This window comes from Sycon ciliatum, chromosome 2 (genome assembly GCF_964019385.1).
Source record: "Sycon ciliatum chromosome 2, ocSycCili1.1, whole genome shotgun sequence".
NCBI lineage: Eukaryota > Metazoa > Porifera > Calcarea > Leucosolenida > Sycettidae > Sycon > Sycon ciliatum.
Window position 1 is genome coordinate 47956571 of NC_088644.1, and position 27967 is coordinate 47984537.

The following is a 27967-nucleotide window of genomic DNA, read 5'->3' on the forward strand; positions in this document are numbered from 1 at the left end:
GCATGGCATTTTAGGAAATTAGTAAACGGACTTCTCGTTGATAATTTGCTTCTTGGTTCTCGCAATATCTGATGGATGTGTTCCATACATTCTATTCGCCATGCTCTTTACAAATACAAGGAAATTTCGTGAATAATTTTCATTGTCGTTGTCTTCTGGTAAACAAATTAATTACATCATAGCTGATGGTTGTCCTCCACCAGTCTGCACTGTGAACTTAGCCAGTTTTACTAGTTGTTAGAAACTGTTTTCCCTCTAGCTAATTTTCTTAGTATGCAGCGCTGGCTGACAATCGTGTACAATTGACCGTGCCATTCTTTGTATTTGTTTCTGGCTTTTTCTTGTTTCTGTACACGTGACAATGTTGCTGTTACCTCAGCTTTGATGTGTTGTATCTGGAAAGATTATTGCTGGTAAAATTTAAACTCTCAGATATTCCAAATACTCTTTCTGCTCTCAGACTATGCTAGGTTCAAGTTTGAACTGAATCTAGGCGGTTTACAGGAGAGTACGAGATTACGGCTACCTGGAGTTGTACATGTACATGTGTGTGTGTGAACGTGTGTGTGTGTGTGTGTGTGTGTGTGAACGTGTGTGTGTGTGTGTGTGTGTGTGTGTGTGTGTGCGTGCATGTTTGTGTGCTGTGTGTGTGTAATGTGCGTGTGTGTTCGCGCATGCGCCTTGGAGGTTTGTTAGTTGCACGATGCTTAGTGACCTCAGCCTCAATCCCGGAGACGGCATCTTGATGGCTCGACATGGCTTTGTCTCAATATTAACCGTTCAGCCCCAAATAGGTTTTGGGAGTTGCAATTGCATGTGTAGTGTCATTCCAAGGCACTTCCTTGCTATCGCTATGATGTCCTGTGTGCAAAAGACCATACACAAGCAAACTCTAGCGTATACTTCAGTAAACCTGGTCGTATTTTAGGTAAACACTGGGATTTATTGTACTGACTGGTCTTGTGTTAAACCCTGTATGACAGTATGACTAGTCTTATCAGGACACGTTACGACTAAACACTGTTCATAACCACTAGTCTTATCAGGACACGTTACGACTAAACACTGTTCATAACCACTAGTCTTATCAGGACACGTTACGACTAAACACTGTTCATAACCACTAGTCTTATCAGGACACGTTACGACTAAACACTGTTCATAACCACTAGTCTTATCAGGACACGTTACGACTAAACACTGTTCATAACCACTAGTCTTATCAGGACACGTTACGACTAAACACTGTTCATAACCACTAGTCTTATCAGGACACGTTACGACTAAACACTGTTCATAACCACTAATCTTATCAGGACACGTTACGACTAAACACTGTTCATAACCACTAGTCTTATCAGGACACGTTACGACTAAACACTGTTCATAACCACTAGTCTTATCAGGACACGTTACGACTAAACACTGTTCATAACCACTAGTCTTATCAGGACACGTTACGACTAAACACTGTTCATAACCACTAGTCTTATCAGGACACGTTACGACTAAACACTGTTCATAACCACTAGTCTTATCAGGACACGTTACGACTAAACACTGTTCATAACCACTAGTCTTATCAGGACACGTTACGACTAAACACTGTTCATAACCACTAGTCTTATCAGGACACGTTACGACTAAACACTGTTCATAACCACTAGTCTTATCAGGACACGTTACGACTAAACACTGTTCATAACCACTAGTCTTATCAGGACACGTTACGACTAAACACTGTTCATAACCACTAGTCTTATCAGGACACGTTACGACTAAACACTGTTCATAACCACTAGTCTTATCAGGACACGTTACGACTAAACACTGTTCATAACCACTAGTCTTATCAGGACACGTTATGACTAAACACTGTTCATAACCACTTGTCTTATCAGGACACGTTACGACTAAACACTGTTCATAACCACTAGTCTTATCAGGACACGTTACGACTAAACACTGTTCATAACCACTAGTCTTATCAGGACACGTGATGACTAAACACTGTTCATAACCACTAGTCTTATCAGGACACGTTATGACTAAACACTGTTCATAACCACTAGTCTTATCAGGACACGTTATGACTAAACACTGTTCATAACCACTAGTCTTATCAGGACACGTTACGACTAAACACTGTTCATAACCACTAGTCTTATCAGGACACGTTACGACTAAACACTGTTCATAACCACTAGTCTTATCAGGTCACGTGATGACTAAACACTGTTCATAACCACTACACCACGTGTACTGTGTATCGTTAAAGCTGTTTTTTCCGTGATGTGTTTTATTTGCGGTAACTTCGGTGCTGACAATTTTACAGAAAGTAAAACGTCCCAAAATTTCGGTAGAACAGGTTCTGTATACATGTCGTACTAGTACACTTACTTGGAAAACGGGTTTTAGCGAAAATTTCCCTACACAGAACCGCCGATTATGGCGAATTCCGAAAATATTGCACACCGAAAATTTCTGCTTTTACAGTATTGTTGAGTACAACAGGAGAGCAACGTAGCGAATCAGGTCTAGCGGCAGATCTTCTTCGAGTGCGAGTCGAGAATCGAGAATCGGGAGTCAAGAATCAAGAAAGAGTTGAGAGAGAGGCAACGCAATATAAAGGGCCTGGGTAGCTATGACAAACATGGACGCGCAAGTAGCTACCCAGACCAAATGAATAATGCATGAACTAATGAATTATTTGAATTAATATAATTATTGTAATTACTTGTGGGCCTAACATACCACTCTTCCATGAAAAAAGAACTCCGCGTCCTCGCGGAAAAAAGAGAAAGAACATCTTTTTAGGGAAAATAGTTTTTAAAAAACGGTAGTAAACCCAATCATATAACACATTAGTAAACCCAATCAAAAATGTAATGTGATGTAACGCAATCATTAATGTAATCGGCATTTAAGACACGCATATAATGTTGTAAATCTTGAGGCGAGGTGATCTAAGAAGAACGCATGGCCAGCAATCGAGGACATCTGAGAGTTGTAATTTTTGTACTCCTCCGAGGTGTGATTTTTGGCGTGCTGGGCCAAGCACAAGGAAGCCATCTGCAAAAAAACTGCAGAAAATGGTTGTTGTTTGATCCTTTGGTGTAATCTTTGTTTCTAGTCGAAGCTAGTTGCTGTTTGGAGCAGAAACGCTGAAATTGACTATTTTCTGCATGTACTCATACATGTACTCATGTACTCAGGCATGCAGTCTCACTCGTATTTTAGCTCTTTTTCTGGAATGGATGCTGCTCTGCGCCCCTTGGTGAACATTTCCTGCGCTCGTGGAGCAGCTGAAAATGACCACTGGTATGTCTGGTTCCTGGTTTGAAAGTGGAGAGTCGACTTTTGTGCCTTGAAAAAGGAGTAGAGAGCGATAGAGGTACGTCTGTTGCTTATTTTTGAGTGCTCCTCGTACATTTTTGATCGTGATAGAAATTCTCAGACCAAAGTCAGACCAAAGTCAGCGCGATGATGGTCGTACAGTTTTCTTGTGGATTTTTTATTTGTTTCATCTCGTATCTATGTCAGTATCGTGATGGTGAAGTGGAGAGGGTGATTTTCTTCCTCTAGGCTTCGTTCGGCCGACTTTGCTTCGTCCTCGTTGAAAAGTGATCCTGAAAAAAAGGTCGATTCGAAAAATTATGTTGATTTTCAATGTACGTGATGACATGCGATTGCTGGCTATGACAAGGACAACAACGAGGAAACGACAGGCACCCGGAAGACAACAACTTCCGAAGGGCCTGCCCGCTCACGCAATACGTTCACACATATGCTCAAAACAACAAGGCTGGCACTACACAAGAACAGGCGAAAACCGTCGAGGTGCGAAGAATCGAGTAATCCTTCATTAACAAGACAAATTCTCAGTTGCACACTCGCTCTGAAAGAGTGGGCGTGCTAGCAACATCATCGGGACAAACGGACCAAGACCCACAAGACACAAAAAGACGCACACACAAATGATATAATTCGCAAGTTCAAAAAAGGAGAAAAAGAAGCGCACACACAAGAAACAACAACGCACACACAACCTGGCAAGGACGATGGACACAAATTGGCACGAAAAAACGACTATTAAAGACTACATTTTTCAGGCAATCAGGACAAAACGATTAGGACAAGGACAAGGACATCACAAGATAAACCAACGGTTGGCGCGGACAAAGATAGGCCCACGACGAGGGAACACACGAGGACGACGATTGGGTGGCAGGGTCGAACAGTGGCGGTATGGCGCGTGGGGTGGCATGGTTGGTGCGTGAAGTCGGTGAGGTGGTAACACGTTGGCGTCGTAGTAGCGGTGTCACTGTGTCGGTCGTGGTCGTGGTTGCGGGCGCGGTCGTAGTTGATGTTGGATGGGTGTGTTGTGTCGTCGCGGTGGTCGGTACGTCTGAATGCTTAGTTGTTGTCGAATGGCTGTTAGTAGGTTGTCGATCGAAGGCGTCGGTGGTGATGGTGCGGGCGTCCGTTTATCGTGGCGTCTAGCGCCATCGAGGTGCGCCGGCAGATCAATGGCGGCGCCGTCGCTTGCAGCGAAGCTGGTGCCGACGGTGGCCGGGCACCGGAGATGGCGTGTCCGTGCGAGCAAACCAGCTCCGGCCCCGGGATGGCGACCCCCACGGCGACGGATTCCATGCAGGAATAGAGGTAGTCTCCGTCAGCAGCTTATGAAGAAGAAGAAGAAGAAGCTGAGGAGAAAAATAAAATTAAAAGATAGCAAGATGCAGGGTGGTAGTAATTTAACAGAGTGCTATATGACGTTGCTACTCTGAAATCAGAGTAGCAACGTCATATAGCACTCTTATTTTTCTCCTCAGCTTCTTCTTCTTCTTCATAAGCTGCTGACGGAGACTACCTCTATTCAGGCTAAAGCCTGTGGAGAATCCATAAACACAACATTACAAAAACAAAGGTGAAGGTGTGTGAGTCCCTATTATAGTGGTGTGAACCCTCCCCTATAGGGGATTCATGCGCACACACACACACACACACACACACACACACACACACACACACACACACACACACACACACACACACACACACACCTTTGACCTTTGACGCCCCATCTCCAGTGGAGATGATAGGCTACTGAGTTGGGCAGTACTTGATGTGACGCTTCAAATCGCCACTTCTCCTAAACGCTCTGCCGCATGCGCAATGAAAGTCCTTCGGTGCCGGGGGAGGAAGACGATGTTGATGGACCCGCCTGCGCCATTCCGGGCGATCTTGTGCGAGCCGATACCACTCGGACTCCGGAATATCCAGCGAGCGCAGATCACCGACAATCGTGTCTCGCCAACGCTTCTTTGGCCCATGCCGTGGTCTGGTTGCTTCGAGCTCACCAAACAACACTTGTTGAGGAATCCGGGCCGCGTCCACACGAGCAACATGACCCAGCCAACGCAGACGGTACTCACGCAGGACGCGCTCTCTGGGCTAGATCAGCAGTATTAAGATGACGGGAGTGCTGATCGCTCCTTGAGACTCCCAAGATGGAACGGACGCATGAGCGATGAAACAGATTCAGGCGATTCATCTGCCGGGCCTTCATGGGCCAAGTCTCTGCTCCATAGAAGAGGGTAGGGAGGACAATGGCCTTGTAGACAAGACGCTTAGACTTAATGGATAGGCCGCTACACCCGAAGATTGGCTTTTGGAGAGCGCCAAAAGCACGAGAGGCCTTGGCAAGACGGGAGGTGAGCTCCTTGTCCAGAGCACCGTCTGCACTCAGGACACTGCCAAGATAGGTAAAGCTGTCCACAACCTCCACGCTTCCTCCATCCTGAAGATCAATGGAAGGTGGCGGGTGAGAGCAGTTCACCGCCATGGCCTTGGTCTTCTGGACGCTCACAGTTAGACCCCAACCCGAAGCACAGGACACAAACTCGTTTGTCATCGTCTCCAGGTGGCTCAAAGAGGTGGTGTAGAGAGCCGCATCATCAGCAAACTGGGACTCTGTGACGTCAGTGGAGGCCAGTCGAGACTTGGCGGTCCGATCCCCAACAAGCTTCCTGCCGACACGGTAGCGGACCCGTACACCCGGAACAGAAGACTGGCGATGCCACGAAGAGACCACTGCAGAGAAATACAGATTAAAGAGCGTATGCGCCAGTGTGCAGCCCTGATGCAAGCCATTCCGGACACACACACACACACACGCACACATACATACACACGCACCCCCCCCCCCACACACACACATACACATACACACACATACACACGCGGGTAAAACCAAGGTCTAGGAAAAATTGGCAAAGCAAAACGGGAAATTTTTTTAACGGGCGGGTGAACGGGTACCCTTCAGCAGTCTTGTTTAATTTTTTGCGCAATTTTCACATCAAACCATATTTTTATTTATCTGTACTCAGGTTGTGTTGCTGCATGACTGCGCTAACTCGCAGCACCCTTTTCGTTTTTGCTTTACCCCTTTGGGCACCCACTGTGTCACCTCCGTAAAGAGGACGATACTACGCTTTTCCTTGCATGGACGACTCACTTTTCTTATAATCACACAACTGCCGAGAACAGGTACAGATCAATAAAGAACACTTTCAAACCAACAAGAGAAATTTGGAGCTCGTGTCTGTAACGAGGGTTGTGCCACGTGGCACTGAGATCTCCTTCGAGCCGGATTTTCTGCGGAAAGGGTCCGGTATCGCCACACTCGAACTAAGTAGAGACTCGAGTAGACGAGCTCGACACCAAAGCGGAATGAATCGCCGCGGAAGAGCTCGCAGAAGTAGAGCGAAAGCTGATCCGCAAGAAGCTACAACTCCAGAAGAAGTTGTACAGAAACTGGTCAAGCGGCAGCAGTAATGCCAGCGTCCGGTCCAGTTCGTCCCGTCCATCACGGGATACCCGCAACGGATAGGAGCTGACATGCACGGATAGCATTAGCCTAGCTGACCTTGCACAGCGTGCCGAGCGAGCGGAGAGAGACATCGGAGCAGTGGTGGAGGAAGCCAATGGGCCTATCCAGGATCTGTTGCTGGACGACCAAGGTGAGCGGGCTTCAGGGAACGAACCCAGTGGTACACGTCCTACCCCTGCAAGGCAGTCACACGCCATGAATCACACCACACACCATTTCATGGCAAGGCAGTCCACTGCTGAGGACTTGCTTCAGTTCTCTGGACATGCCGACGAGTGGCCAGCCTTTTTCTTCACGCTGGAACACACGACTGTAGAGTGAGGCTTCTTAAACGATGAGAACCTTGGATGATTACAGAAAACACTGCGCGGAAAAGACAAGGAAGTCGTGCAGGGGATGATGACTCTCCCCGACAATGTGGGGGAGGTTATCTCCATCTTGAGGATGAGGTTCGTCCGGCCGGAAAAGATTGTCCAGATTGTCCAGAACCTCATTCTGAAGAAGAAGTCACAGAGAGCTATGAAGTCGGAGGAGGCCATCGTGGCACTGATTGGGATTAGCGCCGTGTACCGCAACCTTGTCGCCACTTTGCGCAGCACAAAGTGCACCGGCCACCCCTACAACCCTCAGTTTCTCAAGGACCTAGTTGGCAAGCCGTCTGGGGGGGGGGGGGGGGGCGCGGGTCGGTTTCAGTGGGGAGAGTACGTGCTCAAAACCAGCGTAGACATGCACCTGGCCACCTTCTCTGCCTGGCTTGAACAGAGGGCACAGGCTGCATGCCTAGTCGCTCAGCAGACCCCATGTGACGCCACTCATGCCACTCCACCCACAGGCCAAACGCTCACAGTCTTGGAGGCCAGCGCTAGTAAGCCACATCACCTCTTCTCGAGCAAATTGGGGCACACCACGAATACCTGCCGCCAGCTACCCGCGGAACCACTTAACGCCCGCCGCCAGTTCGTTAGTGACAAACGGCTGTGCTTCTGCTGCCTTGGCGAAGGCCACCTAGCGAGGGTTTGCGAGTAGAAAGCCTGCTCATGTAACAGACCCCACCATCCTCTACTACAACGCGATGGCCGCAGAAGTGCAGCACCGCTAGAACGCACATCGGAGATGACATACCGGTACACGTCGGCAACCCACGTGTCGGAACACAGTGGAAGGGTACTGCTGAGGGTGATTCTGGTTACGGTACGAAACGGAGACACAGCGGCTGATACGTACGCACTCCTGGACGAAGGCTCAATAGTGTCCTTGATTGAGAGCGAACTAGCGGAGGAACTTGGGCTTGCAGGACCAACTCGGCCCCTGAGGCTGTCGTGGACGGATGGCAAGCAGCACCAGGAGTCCAGCTCCAAGGTAGTAACATTCAGCGTAGCTGGCAGGCAGAGACAGGACAGCTTCACTTTAACCAAAGTTCACATTCATGCCAAGTTCAACCTGACAACACAATAAATGAACCCTCAACGGTTCAACAATTGCCCCACCTGGAGGGACTTGACCTACCAACGTTGCTCTGCGCCAAGCCCAGACTCCTAATCGGACAAGACCATTACAACTTGATCGCACCACGGGTGACCGCCGAGGGCCAACCAAACGCACCCGTAGCCACACATACCAAGCTAGGGTGGGTGGTTCACGGCTAAATGAGTGCTGGCCGCTACAGAATCGACGAAGGCGTGCTTCTGTCCAACTGGGGTCTCGTTAGTGACCTCCAAGACCTGATCAAGTAGTAGTTCGCCCTCGACTCCTTCGGGATCAAGCCCACGAAAATTCGCAGCAAGGCTGACGACCGCGCACTCCAGCTGCTAGATACTCTCACTACACGCAACGGACGCCGGTGGCCAACTCTCTGGCGTGAGGAGGACATCACCCTTCCACCGAGCAAGGCAATGATTGGGCTGCAGAGCTAGACCAGGTGGCCACCGCAGAAGTGCCACGGTGCTACACACCGTTGATTACAGTCGCTACCGACATCCAGCTGCACGTGTTCCGAAGTAAGCGAGAAAGCATAATGGCGCCGGTGCGTACTTGAGAGTAGCGAACCATGATACTCAGCTGGCAGTGTCCCTAATCGCAGCGAAGGCACGCGTTGCTCCAATAAAACCGGCCTCGATACCCCGTCTGGAACTCCAGGCCGCGGTCCTCGCTTCGCGACTATCCTGTATCGCCCGGGAGCAGCTGTGTATCTCAATTCCACGGGTCATATTCTAGACGGACTCCAGAACGGTGTTGCTGTGGATACGCTCGGACACACGACAATACAAACCATTTGTGGCCCAGCAGATCGCGGAAATAACGGACACAACTGAAGTAGACCAGTTGCACTGGGTACCAACAAGAGAGAACCCAGCTAACGATCTCTCTAGAGGCATCTCTGCCCAGCGCTTGCAGCCGGACGATCGCTGGTTGGGCGGCCCGGACTATCTGAGGCAAGGCGAAGCAGACTGGCCCGCCGAGGAGACTCGTACGCCGGACCTTGATGATCCCGAGCTGAAGCATCCGTTCAGTGGCGACAACGCAGCAGCCGGAGACAGCTCAGAGCCACCCAACCTGAAGGCAGTACAACCAGAGATCAAGCGATTCTCAAACTGGTATCGCCTGGTAAGAGCAACCGTCTGGGTGCTACGCTTCACTCGCCACCTGAGACACGGAGAAAGAGATGCTGCCAAGTCGTCGGTGACAGTCCCCTGAGCTGCGAGCCGCGGTGAGTCTTTTGATGGAAAGCTGCACAAGCAGAAGGCTTCCCCGAAGAACTCGCTACGCTCCGCAATGGCAAGCCAGTCGACAAGGACAGCTGCCTGGTCCAGATGACAATCTTCATCTACGGCTATGGCATCATGTGCTCTGACAGTCGCGTACGGAACGCAACGGTTGGAAACAAGAACCTGCGCCAACCTGTACTGCTCCCGTGCCGAAACACGCCTTCACTAGGCTGCTTATGCAGCAACACCATGTCTGGTCTACATCAAGGATAGGATCGCGTAGTGAACGAGCTGCGTCAGAAGTACTGGGTACCCGGTATCCGTGCAGCGGTAAGAAGCACCTGGAGCGAGTGCCAGCATTGCAAGGATCTCCGTGCCAAACCGCAGCCACCAATCATGTCTGCCCTGCCAGAGTGCCGCACTGACGCCTTTCAGCGACCCTTCACACAGACAGGACTGGACTACTTCGGCCCGCTGTCTGTCACTGTTGGGCACAGACATGAGAAGCGGTACGGCGCTCTCTTCACTTGTCTTGCCACCCGAGCCATTCACGTGGAGCTAGTGCACGACCTGTCCACCGACTCAACGTTAATGGCTATCCGGCGAATCATCAGCAGGCGAGGCTACTCACTGGTGATCCACTCAGACAACGGAACCAACTTCAAAGGCGCCGCCAAAGAGCTCCACCAGGCCATTCGGGAGCTGAATGAAGCCCCGCCGGCGGCACCCCACACAGGCGGAGCCTGGGAGCGGCTCGTTGGATCCATCAAGATCGCACTTCACGCACGCTCTATGACTGGACGTGCTGTCGTAGAGCTCTCATGCCTCCCGCACTTCTGCGCTGCAGCTAGCTGCAATGTTTTTTTCTTCTCTTTTTCTTTTTTTTCTTGTTTTTGTTTTGTTTTGTGCGTCCATGGACCATCCACCTTTGTTTCTACTCGGATAGCACGATAGTTGCTAGGTTTGAATATAGTCTTCTTCGCTTCCCTTCAGTTCCTGTTTACATGTTCATTTTAATTCTCCCACGGTTTGTTACCATGGGGGAGAATGTTGCTGCATGACTGCACTAACTCGCAGCACCCTTTTCGTTTGTGCTTTACCCGTTTGGCTATCCACTGTGTCACCTCCGTAAAGAGGACGATACTACTTAAGTACGCTTTTCCTTACATGGACGACTCACTTTGTAAACCTTTTCTTATAATCACACAACTGCCGAGAACAGAGACAGATCAATAAAGAACACCTTCTAATCAACAAGAGAAATTCTGAACTTGCGTCTGTTACGAGGGTTATGCCACGGGGCACTGAGATCTCATCAAAACACGTTGCATATTGATATCACATTGTGATTCTCAAATTGATTCGTGACTGTTAGTTGGAGAGATCGATCTACTAGGTGCGAAAATGCAACAACAATGCAGACATCCAGCGTGGAGTTGTAAATAATTGACTCCCGCCTGGAATGCGCGATCCCAGCAGTGTTGTTCCGTACTGACTGGATCATCGAAATCCAAACGGGTATCATTTTACTAACGGTACGTGAGACTAACGAGCGGGTACCCAGGTACCCAGTACGCCACTAGAACAAACCAACGGGTACCCAGGTACCCAGTACACCACTAGAACAAAACCAGTACTTCATCAACACATACATCTGCTGTTTAGGTCTGTACACGTGCTTGAAGCGGCTCACAAGTAAATCAAATAATGGCTTTACCTTTATCAGACGACCATCCTGGCTATCGGCTTCATTGTTTGTGAAGGGCAGGCATTGCACGATGCGTTGGAAATGGTTGCGCATTACAGTGAGGGCCTGAAATGCAGGTGTGCCGACCGTAGCGTCAAAGCTCCAATAATAGGTTCATTTGGGGCTTGTCCACCAGACCACTCAGTAAGTACAGAGCAATAGATATCTTCATCTCTGCCACTGTTACTGGCATGCAGGAAAGCAGGCTGGAAAATGGCCCGGGTGTGGAACGGGCTATGCACTGTGCCGTATACCGGTTCGTTTCGGTGACTAGCAGCTGCCAGAATTACAGTACATGTACAAAGTATAAGTTCAAAAACCAGTATGCTGTGGCATCATCTGCTGGCTGTACTGGGATTCCAGCCCGTGCAGAGAATTCAGGAATAGTAGGTTTGTCATTCCTTGTCACCCAAGCTGCATCGTCACGTGCTGCAGGAGAATTATTTGGTCCGACCTTGTACACAAGTTTTTGCATCAATAAATCTTTCCTCATGATCAGCGTTCGTGTCTGCGTCCTGCGCTGGCGTAACTTGTGCTGGTGCCCCCTGCTCAAGTTCGACATCGACATCTCCGATATCCTCAGGGCCGTCCAAGGTGACCATGGCAGTAGGTACGACATCCACCACGGCGGACACGTCCGCGAAATTTGTTCCGTCACGATCGCGCACGGCTATGTCCGCACCTGAGTCATCGCCTCCACTATCGCAGCTCCAGTCATCACTGTCCGAGTCCATGATGGACTGGATCACTTCTTCAGCCGACATGCGGCGTCTCGCCATGTCTGAGTGACAGCTAAAGAAATAATTAATTGTTTCGGAATCGAAATTATGTTTTTCGAGCGCGCTCTGAATGTACGAGCCCGCGCCCGTAGACCCTCTCCGTTGTCTTTGAAACACGGGGTGAGGTCTTATTCAGTAGGGGGAAACCCCTAGTTTCCCCTCGAAGAGCCATGGTCTGGACCGCGTACCGGTCTAGTCTGTGACTAGTGACTAGTGCCAGTAGTGGCAGTAGTGCGGTACGAGGACGAGACGTGTATGGTCGCACGTTTGGCTGCTGTATGCTAGCCCGGTGGGTGCGCCACCAGCATACCGATGTGCAAAGTCATGACTCATGATGCTGCACTGGTCCTCTTCGTCCTGGTTTCACAACCCTGTGCATTGCAGCCGTGAGCAAAACCAGCTCAGGCTGAGAGATCCCCCCGGAGCTCCATCATTCTTGTCCACAGTGCGCTGAGCCCACTCAGATCGGTCATGGTCTTCATTATTGGCATGCCAAAGTGCGCATTCTGATCCCACTCAGATCGGTCATGGTCTTTGGCATGTCTCTGGCAGCAGCGCTTGCCTTGACTGCTCACTGCTGTGGCCAGGTTTGATTTCTGTGGTCCACCCACAGCAGTGACATGTCCACTGCTAACTATATTCCTGCTGTTATTACGATACTTACGATGATGGGTAGCACGGGTACCCTACTTTTTTATTTATTTATTTATTTTATTGAAAAACAACAAACCTTCAGACATGTGAATGTGCACATGATATACAGTGTACATACGTATGTATCGAGAAGGCAGCACGGAAACGGCAGTGGTGGTGAGGCCTGGGCAGCTCGTCCGACCGTGGGTCTCGGAGTCAACACTGGGCAGACGCACCGGGGGGGGGGGGGGGGGGAGGGGGTGGTAGCTTAGGAGATAAGGGATGGAGCAAGCATGATCATAGTATGTAATGCATATGCAGAAGTAATAATTATGTGAATCTTAAAAACAATAGTGCGGTCGACCTGCGCAGAGGAAAGGCATCATGGACATGATCTACGTGTATAATAATAATAAACACAGCTCGCATCTTCCCTGAACCTTTTAGACAGGAGCAGAGTCGACGCATCTGTCAACAGTGTCAAGCCAAGTTAGTCTATCTTCTGCAGCTTGGAGAGTGCTCTCCACGGAGAGATCCGCTGCCTTCAGGTCGTGCCGAATCGTATCTATCCACCGCAATGGCGGACGGCCACGGGTTTTTTTATGTCGTTTGTGTTGATTGATAGCTCCAGTGCTTGGAACGAGGCGGATTCCGGACCCTCTCGTACCACATGGCCAAACCACAGCAGCCTGCGTCGCCGACCGTGATGTGGCACTAACTGGAGATTGTTTTGTTTCTGTGTATAAGTTGTTATTGGTGATGCGTTGCGGGTAGACAATCTGCAGCAGTACGCGTAGCTTCCTCCGTTGCCATTTGTCCAGTTTGTCGTTCAGCAATTTGGACAGAGTCCGATATCCGCAATTGTATAGAAGGATCGGCATTATGAGGCAGTTAAACATACACAGTCGGGATTGAAAGGAATGCCGTCTCCAAGAAATCGAACCAAACGCTCTGTTTGCTTCTGAGATTCTCATGTCCACGTCTTCTGCAGAGCCCAATAGAGAACCCAGGAGTTTGATTGATCTCCATTCGTTGCTGTTTCTTGTAACATCAACATATTCAGTTTTCTGTGTATTGAGCTTGAGGTTGTCTTCGTTAAATATAGGTTCACACTCAGCAACAAGAGCCTTCGCCTCATCGTCATTTCGGTTATGCAGAGTAGTATCGTCAGCGTACTGCGTTGTTGGAGCAGGCATTGGTGAGCGAATTGTGCATCTTTCCCTGATCTTGCGCATTGTGCCTTCTGCATATGTTATGAACATAATAGGGGACATCGGGTCTCCCTGGACCACTCCGATGTTAGTTGGGAAAGGGGGACTCAGGGAGCCACTCAGCTTGATCCTGGCTGTCGTGTTGGAAAGTAGAGACTTGATGGTTGTTGTGCTGATATCTGCTTCCTCTAACCTGTCAAGTGCTGTGGTGCGAATTATAGTGTCAAAAGCACCAGAGAAATCTAGAAGGGTGACGGAATATGTCCAGTTGCCAAGCAAGGCCCGCTTACACAGCTTCCTTGTGTAAAATACACCATCAGTGGTTGAGCAACCTGGACGAAATCCAGCCTGGGTTTCAGAGACATAAACTGTGATGTCATCTGTGCTACGTTTAGTAATAACTGACGTCAGCACCTTTCTCACTACAGAGAGTAACATGATGGGGCGATAACTTTTCGGTTTTTCGAGTGGCTTGCCTGGTTTGTATACAGGTACTACCAATCCACTGCGCATATCGTCAGGGCAATAACCAACACTCTGTATTGCATTGAAGAAAGAGGCTAGCCAAGGACTGAGGAGGTCCTTAGCAGCTCGTAGCATTTCCGCACTGACTCCATCGGGTCCCACGGCGCCTCCTTTTTTTGTTTACTGATTGCTGAAGTGACTTCTTGGGTGGTAAACGGCAATTCCTCATCATTGATATCTTGCGAGCCACGGAAATCACAGGGTAGGTCAGGGCGATGAAATATTGACTGGAAGTATTTGCTAAATGTGTCGAGATTCCATTGAATGCTTGTCATGATATTGCCGTCATCGTCTGCCAGCCGAACAGGAGGAGTGTTGGTGTTCGACTTCATTTGGCGCAGATTCCGGATTGCATTGTAATAAGAGCGTGGGTCAGGTCGTAAAGCATCAGTAGCTTCTGCCTGCCTTTGCCAGAAGTCGTCTCCATCCTGCCTCAGTATTTGTCTGATTTTGTGCTGAATACTGTTGCGCTCTTCTTTTAGAACTTTTCTTCTGGCAGGATCTGGCTCAGCATGGATGCGTATGTGGAGATCTTTTTGGTCTTGGGATAATTGTTTTATAGTTGGATTTGTGCTCCGAGTTGGCTTAGCACGCCGAGGTTGAATACCAAAAGACGTACATGCGGCACCATGTACAGTCGACACAAAATTGTTCCATAGAGTATCAATTTCTCCCTGCCATGACGGTGATGGTGACGCTACGACGGGTAGTGACTCAGACAGAATACGTTGGTATTGTTTCTGCGTGTCGGCAGAAGGCGGGTTATATGTTACAAAGCATCGGTGGTTGGCTTTTGGAGCATTGTTCGACTTGAAAGAAAGTCGAACATCCGCGATTACTGGATGATGATCCGATCGGGTTATGAAGCCTCCATATGACCGCGCGTTAGTGACAATTGACACGTCCGATTTCGGTACCATGATAAAATCTATCATGTTCCTGACTTGATTCCCATCGTTATGACACAAGCCATCAGCAAACCACGTTGCACGATGCTGCATGCGGTGCTTGAACATTGTGTTAGCTAGTACTAGTAGCAGGTGATGCATCTCACAAAATTCAATTAGACGGCTTCCATTGTCATTACTCATTCTGTGTTTTGAGTACATTCCTACTGGGTTCGATGAGCCAGCTGGCCAACTGCCTACCTTGCCTGCCTACCAACGTGTATAACATAATAATAATTCTTAGTGAGCTAGGGCACATCATACACACACATATGCGCAATACACTCATTGCCGAAGTTGTGTTGCCATGGTGCAAAAATGGCGTTGGATGGCTACGCCTGAGCGCTCGCGCTGTCATCGCAGCCCACGACACGTCTTCCTGCTGTGCTTTCTTGACAAATTATTTTGTTTCGCTTTGTCCTTGTTGCTGGAGGGTTTGATTCTTTGAGATACTGTAGAGCGCTTTGGAGTTGGTCAGCCGAGAGTAGTCGTGAGAAATGGAGAAAGAATGTGAGAGAACCTGGACTGCGGATCAAGTCGCTCTGTTCCAGCGGAGGCGAGCAGAGGGTTACGATCTCAGTGCCCAGGCACGTCGCTCCTGATTATTTCAAGGGGCTCGATGTGCAAGTGGCACTCGAAACCAGTGCTGCGCAGAGTGCCCATGTTCCTGCCAGTGTCGCTGCTTCAGCCGAGCTGGCGCTGGCGTCTCCAGTGCAAGCAGTATACCTAGTAGCTGAAACCACTCCTGAACCTGCTGTAAAACCCGCCGCTCAGGGCCAGTGCAAACAGCAGCTGATGCTGCTACTGAAAGGGCCACATATTCACTTCTGTCCAGCTCTGTCCTGCGCGCTCCCACCTCTTGTGGGGATATCATGCGCTTACGCATGCAAGGGCTGCGCCAACTTTGCAAAGACAGTATTCCCTACCAAGGGCGTGTATCCAGACGTGATCTTTACCTTCTCATCTGTGAACATTTCCACTTGAGTACTGCTGGCGAAGGGGTTCCAGACCAGGAGGCAGACAAGCCTGCATTACCAAAGCCAGTAATGGCAGCGTACAAGAAGCTACCAAGCTTTTCACACATAACATCTGGCTGGTCTCTATCTCGCCTAACTAAAATCCCTTTCTTCATTACTGAGGCTGTCAAGCACTATCTGTTAAATTCCCCGGAAAAAGATTATGACAAGGAGAGCTTGCAGTGCTACAAGCAACTTCGTGCGTACCAATTATTTGATGAGCACCACCTTCACCATTTGGAGGGAAACCTGTTTGCAGGTGGAACAAACTTTTGTTTCGTCCGTGCGAAATGCTGGCCATCACAAGATACATCAAAGCAACCCTACACGTGTATCGTCTGCATCAGCAGGGACGATCCAGTGTGCTAAGGTGGATACTGCCAGTGCATTTCCGGATAAGGAGAGTGCTGTTCACATGTTGCGGCTTTGCTGTTTGCGCAGGATGATTTTTGCAGCCATGGCATGCAGAGTTTGTCTGGACCTTCCGTAACAGACATGTTGTATGCATGCACGCTTGTGCTTCTGACTGTTTTTCTAGATCATGGCTTCTCTTCTGATCTTTCCTCGTCATGTCTGTTGACGTTTGTGAATTATATAATCTTGTCCAATATAAACACAGTACACTGTGAACGAAAGCAACATTTCATTCCACCTCACCTCTCAACCCCTCACAAACAACCGAAAACTCGTCATCGATTGCACTGATTTTTTAACGACTTTCTGGATCAATAGTCATCATTTTTATGTCTTCAAACCAGAAATTGGCAGAGATCAAAATGGTCTGTCATCATAGTAAAACATTGACTTACAAGACATTTCTGAATAATGAACTTCGGACTGATGTTAGATTATTACTGGAACAAATCATTCTGAATGCACAGATTGAGCTGTTGAGTACTTGGTTGGTTGATAGAACTTGTATTTCCGGTGGAATATATGTAACAATCTTTTTCACATTCACGCAGTATTTATTGGAACAAATTCATATTCTGTGATGATGATGGTCAGCCAGTGTCGGTGAAACGTCTAATGGCCATCGCTGAGGACCAGTGGCATACAAATGTCTAAGGGTAGATAGGCCGCGCCAAGTTTGCATCCTCTTGGCTTTGGGTTCGAGGTATTTGAACAGGGCAGAGAACACTGCGTAGTTAGGCAGCCCGGTGAAGTGCCTGAACTTGTCAGGATTGTTTCTGATGCTGGCTAAATCGATCGAACGACACTTCAGGCTCTCGTACTCTTTTTTAATTTCACTGAAGTCTTTTTTCTAGGCCAGCCATGTGATCATCAACTTCACTCGGGTCACTTACACTGATATATCTGTGATCACATGGCAAACCCTGCACAGGACCAGGGGTCGGTGCTGGGTCAATAGCCGAACAGACACCAGACACCACAGAAACGACCCCGGCATCATCAATATCTTGTGGCTCCTCAGACTCTTGACGTTTTCTCTTCAGAACTCGTCTCGCTGGTTTAGGAGTTGCCGTCCACTGGAACTGGGTTGGCACAGCGGTGGGGTTGAGCCATTTTCTTTCTGGCTCCTCACCAGACAGGAGCTTGCCGACGTAATCATCTTGTTTGAAATGAGAGCTGCATACTCTGGTGTTTGATGTGATCTTGAAATTTGATCCCACGTCCCTCCTAATTTCAAATTGCCATAACTTGCACCTTTCTGCATCACTGGGAAAACGATGAAATGCAAGTGACATAATCTAAAGACCGATTACTGCAGAGCGGAACAGCACAGTAGTAGCCCTTGCCTGAAGTTCTTTTCGGCTTCTTGGCAGGTTGGCTGTCAGTGCCAGATTCCACTGCGGCTGACCCCACGGACACTGAAGGCGAAGAAACAACACCAACACTAGCTGCAGCGACAGTTTGTTCGACTGGAACCGGTTCAGGAATGGTTTTAGCTACTGCTTGCGCTGGAGACGCCAGCGCCAGCCCGGCTAAAGCAGCGACACTGGCAGGAACATCGGTACTCTGCACAGTGCTGGTTTCGAGTGCCACTTGCACATCGAGCCACTCGAAATAATCAGGAGCGACGTGCCTGGGCACTGAGATCGTAACCCTCTGCTCGCCTCCGCTGGAACAGAGCGACTTTATCCGCAGTTCAGGTTCTCTCACGTTCTTTCTCCATTTCTCACGACTACTCTCGGCTGACCAACTCTAAAGCGCTCTACAGTATCTCAAAGAATCAAACCTCCAGCAACAAGGACAAAGCGAAACAAATAATTTTGTCAAGAAAGCACAGCAGGAAGACGTGTCGTGGGCTGCGATGACAGCGCGAGCGCTCAGGCGTAGCCATCCAACGCCATTTTTGCACCATGGCAACGCATCTTCGGCAATGAGTGTATAGGAGATCAACCTGATAGGCGTTCGCCGGCGTTAGGTAATCTTGAAATAACGAAAATAATATTATTGAAGAGATTATTATCATACGCTCACATAAACACCACATACCAACCATGTGCACCCACACACACACACACACGCGCGCGCGCACACACACACACACACACACACATACTCGCATGCACGCACACACGCACACAAACACACACACACCACACACCACACCACACACACACACACACACACACACACACACACACACACACACCACACAAATACACACACACACACACACACATAGACACACGCACACACAGACACACACGTGCGCACTCACGCAGACGCGTAATAATACATAATATTTGTGCACAGACTCACTCTCTCACAGTAACGTCCAGAAAACCACCACGCAGAGTCCCTACAGCCGGTCGGTCGCCCAGTCCCAGTGGCTCGAGCGCAGGAATCGGTGGACGCTGCACTTGAAGGACTGCAACCTCTTCTGGTCGGGCTGATCCAGGAGGTGTTGGCGAGGCAACTGGTTCCAGGTGTCCAGCATTCCTTCAGGGAACGACCGGCGGACGTTGTTGCGAGAATTGGCTGGGATATCAGACTGCAGCTGGTAGCGGTGGCCGGCCGCCACCCGTGCCTGCTGCCTGGTGTTGGCAGGATGTTGGTCGTGGTCTGGTACTGCTTGGGAGGGGGGCAGCATTCGGGTTAGCATCTGTGGGCCTGTCAGGTAGTGGATTTTGTAGAGATAGCAGAGAGCAGCCACTTTGCGCCGGAGTTCGAGGCTTGGCAGATATGCGCCTTCGCCGATCAGATGCAGGGCTCTCCGCTGTACAGCATCGAGTTGGGCCAGCACCGTCTGAGAAGCACCCATCCAGACTAGCATGCCATGCTCTAAGACTGGGCGAACAAAGCCGTTGTAGACCGTGAGTCGGCAGCCAGGGTCAAGCACTGCTGAGGCCTTCTTCAGGAAGCCCAGTCGCTGTGTGGCGCGCAGGGCTGATTGTCGAATCTGCTGGCAGAATGTCAGTTGACTGTCGAAGGCTATCCCAAGTAGCTTCAGGCACTGGGTTTCAGGAACCATTTCACCTTGGAATGTGACCGGAGGGCAGTCCCAGGGCCGACGGTGGTGGCTGACGTGGAGTACGTACGACTTGGCGGGCTCGAATGTCACTCGCCAGGTCGCACCCCAGGCAGCAAGGGCATTGACGGCGGTCTGGAGATCATCACAGTCAGCTGCGAGGTTGCCGAGATACCGAATACACTTGTAGAGCGTTGTGTCGTCTGCGTACGTGGCAAGGCTGGTCGATTGGGGAAGGTGGTCCTCAGCGTCATTAATGTAGATCAAGAAGAGAGTGGGCCCCAGGATGCTTCCTTGAGGCACACCTGCTCGGATGGCGTGTGTGGCTGATGTTTGTCCACCAACTACGCCCCGGATCTGGCGGCTCTCTAGGTAGTTTTTCAACCATGAGAGCAGGTGGCCAGTCAGCCCAAGGCATCTGGCCTTGTGAACTACACCGCGGTGCGACACTTTGTCAAATGCGCCGGCCACGTCGACAGCAAGGACTCGGGTCACACCCCCAGCATTGGACGTCCGACTCCACTCATGCTGAAGTGAGAGGAGAAGATCAGTCGTGCCCAGGCCGCGTCGGAACCCGAATTGCCGTCCGGAGAGAACCTGATTGCTTTCCAGGAAGTTAGTGATGCTGCGATTGATGATGGCCTCCATCACCTTAGAGAGTATAGAGAGGAGGGAAATCGGACGGTAGTTCTTCGGGGTAGACTTGGAGCCTTTCTTGAAAATAGGGACAACGTTCGCGATCTTCCAGGATGCAGGTTGCACCCCGCCCCGGAAGCACTGGGTGAATAGCTTTGCCAGAGGGCTGGCGAGTGACTGCGCTGACTTCCTGAGCACTTGCGCCGGAATGCCGTCAGGGCCAGTAGCTTTAGAAGCGTCCAGGTTCTTGAGAGCTCGCTGGACTGTGCCAGGGCGGAAGTGTACGGTCTTCAGCCTATTGCCTGTGCGTTGGCGAATAGGGGGCAGAGGTGTGTCTGGCAGGTCATTGGCACCAAGGGTACATTTCTCCGCGAAGTAGTGACCGAGGCAGTTTGCTTTCTCAATGTTCGTGGCATGTTCTTTGCCAGCAGGGTCGACAAGAATCGGGATGGAGCTATTTCGGGAGGTTCCGATGGACTGCTTGATGGGTGACCACCACTGTTTGTCTCGAAGGCTGCCGGTCTGGAGTCGTGCACGGACTATTGCTAGATGGTGATTCTGGTCATCACGTAGGCAATCAGAAGACCGGTGGACAGCGAGAGTATAGTTAGCTTGACATTGGCACGAGTCTGGTCGTCTCTTGAGGGACTTCCAGGCACTCTGTTTCGCCTTCACGGCCTTGCTGCAAGCTGGCGTCCACCAAGCGGGATCAGAGGGCCGAGTACAGAGAAGTTGGGATGGGATAAACTGGTTCATTCCATCTAGGATGGCAGAAGTAATATTGGTGCAGCTGCTGTTTGCATCCTCAGACATGAGGGCATCCCAGTCCACACTCCTAAGGTGGTAGTTTAGTCTGTCCCAGTCAGCGCGGCCATATTGCCAGACTGTTCTGGCCGTCTTGGGCTCTCGACATAGTTCTGTCTTGAATTCTGCCAAGATGGTGGCGTGGTCATATCTACCGATTGGGGGGCCGAGCCGGACCGTCGGGTTGCCCAGGTCACTCATGATGAGGTCGAGGAGGGCATTTCCACGAGTAGGCTCCGTCACATGCTGCTGGAGGTGATGTAGTGCGCAGAGGTCCTCCAGTTTCACCCCAGCTGGAGTTGTTCTACTGCTGCCTAGCCAGGCAGTGTTGTGCGTATTGAAATCGCCAGCGATGATGAGGTGCTGTGCATCCACCCGGGCAACGTCAATGGTCTGGTCCAAGTAATCTACCATACTGATATCGTTGCCAGGAAGAGACCCTGGGCGGTAGGCAGCACACAAGACAGGTCTAATGCGGATAGAAAGCCATACAACTTCTTGATCAAGGGTTGGAACAGCTTCCAGCTCTTGGAAAGCTAGGTGGGATTTCACCCACACAGCCACGCCTCCACCCTGTGGTGTTCGGTCTCGTCTTACTGGAGGGGAGTACCCAGAAAGAGTCACTTCGGCTTGCGTCATCTTATCCAGGGTCAGCTTGGTTTCTGTGACTACAGCAATATCTGCATCAGATGCCAGAAAGGTGTGCTGAAATTCGCCAAACTTTGAACGGATACCAAGGGCATTCGTAACCAGCAATTTCAACGTCTTACTGGTCATTGCTCAGGAGAGGGTCGGCAGGTGGGAGACTATCATTGTTCTGAGGAGGAGGGTCAGACTTGGTGATGTCATCAGTTTTGGCAGGTGGGCTAGAATTATCATGGCGTGCTACCCGATGCCATCCCTCCTTACAGTGCAGCTGTACTGGTGCCGAGGAAGTACCGGTTGAGAGTTGTAGACTAGAACGTTCTTATTCTCATGTGGAAATTTGTGGATGGCCGAGCCACCTTGTACAGACGGGTATCATATGCCTGGTAACATTCTGGTCTGTTCGTTCTTGGGTGCATTGTTCTTGATCGTCCGAGAGAAAGGGTACGGCATTGTTAGGATTACGGGTCACGAGGGAGCAGAGTTTGCAATGTACTTTTATGTTTATGTATCTATGTCATTCGAATCTTCCCAAGTTGTACATTGTACTGTTGAGATACCGAATTCAAATAAATCAATACCATACCATACCATGTACATGTATCAGCTCGTTCCAGGGCTGGGATCTTTTCAAAACGGGTGTACAAGGGATTGGTGTGTGCGTAAGCATCAGCTGTGACATTTTCAGATTGCATTAGAAGACGTGCTAGTTGAAATGAATGAAAACCGTATATTGGGTGTATTTTGTCATGGTCTCGAATGAGCCATGAAGATCAAGGAGGACTAATATTATTGCACCACGGCTCACTAGAATCACCCTGGACACATCTATACAAGTCCGACATCACTCATGAGCACCACACAACGTGATGCGAGTTTTCGTTATCGCCTGACCCAAAAGGAAAACATTGTTATGTGTATAGTGTAACCCCGTTGCCAACCCGTCTCAAGTAATTGACATTATGTGGTGCGCTCTCCGAAGATTAAGCATGTAGATTCTTGGTGTCACCACAGACACAGCGCGGGAGGGAAGATCCTTGAATCACGTGCCCGGATAATCGGAGGCTGGATGGGCTTCGCACAGTGTGAATGTCCACATGTTTAGATCATGTGATTAGTCAGGTCTCTGCTCTACTCAGAGAGTCTACTCCGGCTAGTCCTACAAGCCACCCATTGTCTGCACAGCCACAAGCCTCTCACAACACCGTGTTGTCAAGAACAATCCAAAGAACGAACCTATTCAACCAATCCGCAACGTACCTCCTAGCAACCAACCAGTTGCAGTGTCTAAGCTGAATGCTTATGCCACGTTAGAGCGACTACTAGGCGCATGCGTGGAATGAAGTGCCGCGGAGACGCTGCGCTTGTTCAATCACATACATTAGATGCTGTCGTTCCTCCACTGTCTCTCTGACATTCACTGTAGTACAATCCATACTGTATACTGATTCTTTGCTTTTCCTAAGACTAAAGACTTGTTCCAAGATGCCTTCGTACAGATTCCATTCCTCATTGCATTCAAATGATGTTGTCGTGTCCTCTGACGGACGCGAAATGACACGAGTAGCTAGTGCTACCGTCGCCAAACAAACCCAACCTGCCGCTGCCGCTGCCGCTCAAACTACGCCATCATCTCCTGCTCCAAAAACGCATCGAGGTAAGTACTCGTGCCGGCGTGTACGCGTGTATGTGTGCGTGTGTGTGTGTGTGTGTGTGTGTGTGTGTGTGCGTGGTGTGTGTGTGTGTGTCACTGTGTGTGTGATGGGTGACCTTGAGTTCGTTGTAAAGATCACTTCTTATCTGAATGGACGTGTGGCTCTTTCTCTCTCCCACAGTCTACTGGATATTGTCTGAACACACACTAGTAGGCATGTGAGATGTGCACGGTAGATATCTCTAACTTGCTTATACTAATTCAAGAGAATGCCACGTCATAAGTATCTAGTACTCCACGTACAGTGCTGCCCAATGAAATCCAGTCACGTCACTCAAGTTTGCACCTTGCATTATTTCCCAGCCCAGTGTTAGCAGGTCTAGGGCTGCGGAAAGTCCGGCGCGTACTCGAGTGAGGCGAATGGATTTCATTGAGCAACGCTGTCGTATCCAATAATACGGAGTGAATTGTCAGATTGTCAGACTGTTTTGGCGATAGAAGTGCTCTGGCATAGGATTCAGTTTAGTCCCACCAGAACATACTACAGTGTAGCATGATGTAACGCAGTGGGTGGTGGTCGCACTACTAGTAGCATGAAACCAAGAAAGTAGGTCAGCTATTGTGGATCACGTAGGAGAGTATGAATGAATGTGAGTTTCCCTACTGTATGCCACATATAGACCAGGTACATAGTCGCATTTGTATTCCACTGGTTTGGGCAGTGGAGATTTCTGTGCCCTTGCACATGCCTTGGTTGATCACAGTATGACCGTGTTTGGGGTCAGCAGATCATGTCGTGATCTCTACCTGCCGTGCATTGCATAGGCCACTGTACACTTACCGGATTCCAAATTTGCACTTTGTTTCGTGTCTGTAGAGTGTTGTGTGGTGTCTCTGGCTTGGTCCCCAGTAGATCTACTCACCAGTGCTATGCACAGACACAGATACTGCGTCTGATGTCTGAGACTTCGCTAGAGACTAGAGACTAGAATCCCTGTTGTATCAAATCGACGTGTATCTATGACGTAACAATTACATTTATGTTCGTAGGCTAGGCTGTGTAGCTAGCGTACACTGCAGTAGAAACAGTCTTCTGCTGTCTGTAATGGTCCATACATCAACAGAGCGCTAGCAAACTACTTGTAGAGGTCAGAGTTCAAAGGTTCAGTCAGTTGATCCTTCCCGTCGCGCTGCTGAATACTTTCTGGTTTCGTCCGTTCCTTGCAGTTCATTAGTAGTCTTGTTCATGTCCAAGGAACATCAGGGAGGAGGTTTTGAAGCTCAGCCATAGGTACTGGACTAGAGTATTTGCATGTTGATGTTTTACTTCAGCAGTGCCCTTCCTCGTCGTGTAAAGTTTCAATTGAAATATTTCCAGCAATTCAGTTAGTCGAGTCGGAGTAGTTCGTAGTGTTTCTTGTGATCAATGGAAGCGAGACGGAAGGCGACCATCCTAGACTGTGAGTAAAAACAGCTTTCTTTCCAATACCTTCGCTTTGCCGTCGTTAATCTCCAATGCTTTTGTTAGTATGAATGTCGTTTGTCGTGAACCTTCGTCTCTGTCCTAGTCTCTTGTCAAAATGTGACGGCCATTAACTGACCTAAATTGGTTGTTTGTTGAGGTGTGGAGTAGTTTTCGTTCGGCGACATTTGTTGTAGGAAGTGGTAGCAAGGAGGTGAAGCATTTGTCGGTCGTTTCTGTAATTTTGTTGAAGAACGTAAATTGCTTGTGTTGCAGTGTGTTGTGAGGACACCCCCGTGATGTCGTTCATTGATCGTCTTCGCCTCTTTCAGCTACAGTCACTCACAACCATATATACATGTAGCTGTATGTACGGTTATTGGGACGTTTGTTTGTGGATGATGGTTGCTAGGATACCTGTACCACGCTGTACCCTGTGGCGACAAATGTCATTACTTGTCACTGTCCAAATAAGAGACGTCTCTATGACGTCATGACGTGTGTCTGTGCATGTGCCAACAAAAGTGAAGAGACGAAAATATCATTCGTATGTTGTGTCTGTTTGTACGGTACAGATCTTGAAGAAACTGTGAAGAAATTTGCTGATGCAGTTTCTGAGAAAGGGCGAGCGATGTATGAGATATGGGCGTTGGTGTTCAACGTCCTTCATCTCCTGCACAGTACTGGAGCAGAGAGAGTTAGATGGACAACACCTGGTTATGAAGGCACATGCTCCTACACACTAGGAGTAAGTAGGGTGTTGATGTAATGTGTGTACATGTGTGTGCTCTTGCACGTGCTCGTGCCCGTGTGTGTGTGTGTGTGTCTGTCTGTGTAGGTGCAGGCACCTGTGTGTGTGTGTGTGCACGTGCGCGTGGACGTGTGTGTGATCACGTACCCGTATGTGTCTATGCATGTTCAAGTGGTGACACGCCGTCTTCTTGTCTGTACCATTGTCAAGTGATTGATGACCAGTGGAAATTGTTTCTGTGACATAATTTCACAAGATGTGCAATTGCTGCAAGCTTCTCTCAAGTTGGAATAAAGTTATGACAATTTGACTGGTTTTGACCTCTGAGGTCAATCAGTAGGTTTCCTAACTCCTAATGGCATTGTACTGAGAGTATTGTTGCTGTCATTGTTGTAATTGTCAAATTGCTTCTTCTGTTTTGTATATCACATAGGTCACGATGATAGTTGTTCTCTGCTATTGTGGTGAACATTTGGGTGACGAAATGATGGAAGGTCTTGTCGACTATATTCTTCACTTCCAGTCAGTTGATGTCAATGCAGAAGATAAGACCGACGTAAGTGGTTGTGTTTTGGATTGTGACAAGAGACATTGTCTGTGTTCAGTATACTGTGCTGGTTCACTGCCATGTGTACGTCTGTTTCCTTGTTGGTGTGTTTGGCCTGTGTATATGTACTGCATGTTCATCTGTGTGTTTGTGTGTGTATGTACGTGTGTGTGTGTGTGCGAGCGCGCGCATGTGTATGTGTGTGTGCGTGTGTTTGTGTGTGTGTGTGTGTGTGTCTCTGTTCAGGACAACAGCACACTCTTACACCATTGTGCAGAGACAGGCAATGCACGTTTAGCAAAACTGCTCATCGAACGCGGCGCTTGCCTCAACGCACAGGACAGCAGCTTGGTAAGAAATAGTGTTACTCTAGAGTCTGGTTGTCTCAACTGAATTCTCAGTTTGTATATTCTTACATGTCTGTGTGTATGTCTATAAGACAATCTGTTCATCGTTCGTACTCGTATGTCCTTTTGTCCACGTGTGTTCATGTTTGCACTCACATCTGTTCCTCAGAAACGACATTTTCATTGTACAACCTGTGTTATCTTGTAGGCTCACGTGTGTTCTTGTGTGCATATGTGTGTGTGTGTGTGTGTGTGTGTGTATGTGTGTGTGTGTGTGTGTGTGTGTGTGTGTGTGTGTGTACTCACATGTGCACACAATGACTTGTAATTCTTCATGTTTGTTCATGTGCCTGTGGTCCTGCATGTGTGTTCATGTGTGCACGTGCATTGTTGTTTTTGTTCTAGTTGTCCAGATGTGTGTCGGTGTGTGGTTGTAGTAGTTAGTGTAATGGTTGTATAGCAATACTCATCACATTCTCTCTTTCTCTACACTACAGCGATGTACTCCACTGCACTGGGCAGTCTTCTGGAACAAGATCAATGTTGTCAAGGTGATACTGTCACATGACAGTGACGGTGTCACCTTGGATACTGCACTGCGTGACGTTGTAAGTATTTGATTGTGTGTTGTTGGGAAGTGAACAGTTTCTACTCGTCCTTCTCACCTGTCCTGCCTCTCTCTCTCTCTCTCTCTCTCTCTCTCTCTCTCTCTCTCTCTCTCTCTCTCTCTCTCTCTCTCTCTCTCTCTCTCTCTCTCTCTCTCTCTCTCTCTCTCTCTTCTCTCTCTCTCTCTCTCTCTCTCCGAATGCAGTGAGCGTTTGATTGTGTTTGTTAGAACGAGTAAGTAGTGATGAGTTGTTGTTATTGTAACGAGTACAAGGAAGACATGCAGTTGTTCCTGACGAAGAGCTGGGATGATCATGTCTTTCCCTTCTCCTCATAGTTTCCTTTTACATTTTTTGAAAATTTTCGAAGAGTGAAATGAATTGAAGTGCTTGAATACAGTTCTAGGACAGGGATGTCAATAAGGAAGATGTTGTTTGTCATGTGAGTTATTTCAAGAGGTCATTGGCTAGTTCTCATCGTCGATAATGTGCTTGTTGTGCTGCATTGGTCATTTTCGTGAGATTGTAAATTTCTTCGTTTTTTGAATGAGTATATCTGTTGTTGTTTTGCTTGTGATGTGTTGTTGTGCTTCTCAGTGTGGTTTCACAGCATTGGACA

At 49.0% G+C, this 27967-nt stretch overlaps 2 protein-coding genes across 3 annotated transcripts in view; both read left to right on the plus strand.

The window, feature by feature from the left end:
• The window catches only part of LOC135810289 (uncharacterized), a 184927-nt gene that overhangs the window by 45174 nt on the left and 111786 nt on the right, over positions 1 to 27967 (plus strand). The window lies entirely within an intron of this gene.
• LOC135810928 (uncharacterized) lies at positions 23399 to 26908 on the plus strand. Of its 2 annotated transcripts, none has more exons than XM_065324309.1 (4): positions 23399 to 23639; positions 25674 to 25846; positions 26283 to 26405; positions 26643 to 26889. In XM_065324309.1, the coding sequence occupies exons 1-4, from the start codon at positions 23468 to 23470 to the stop codon at positions 26787 to 26789; spliced, it is 615 nt and encodes a 204-aa protein (XP_065180381.1). In that variant the 5' UTR covers positions 23399 to 23467; the 3' UTR covers positions 26790 to 26889. The 2 variants fall into 2 exon arrangements, with proteins under 2 accessions (XP_065180381.1, XP_065180382.1); XM_065324310.1 differs by lacking the exon at positions 23399 to 23639 and adding an exon at positions 24563 to 25096 and having other exon boundaries at positions 26643 to 26908.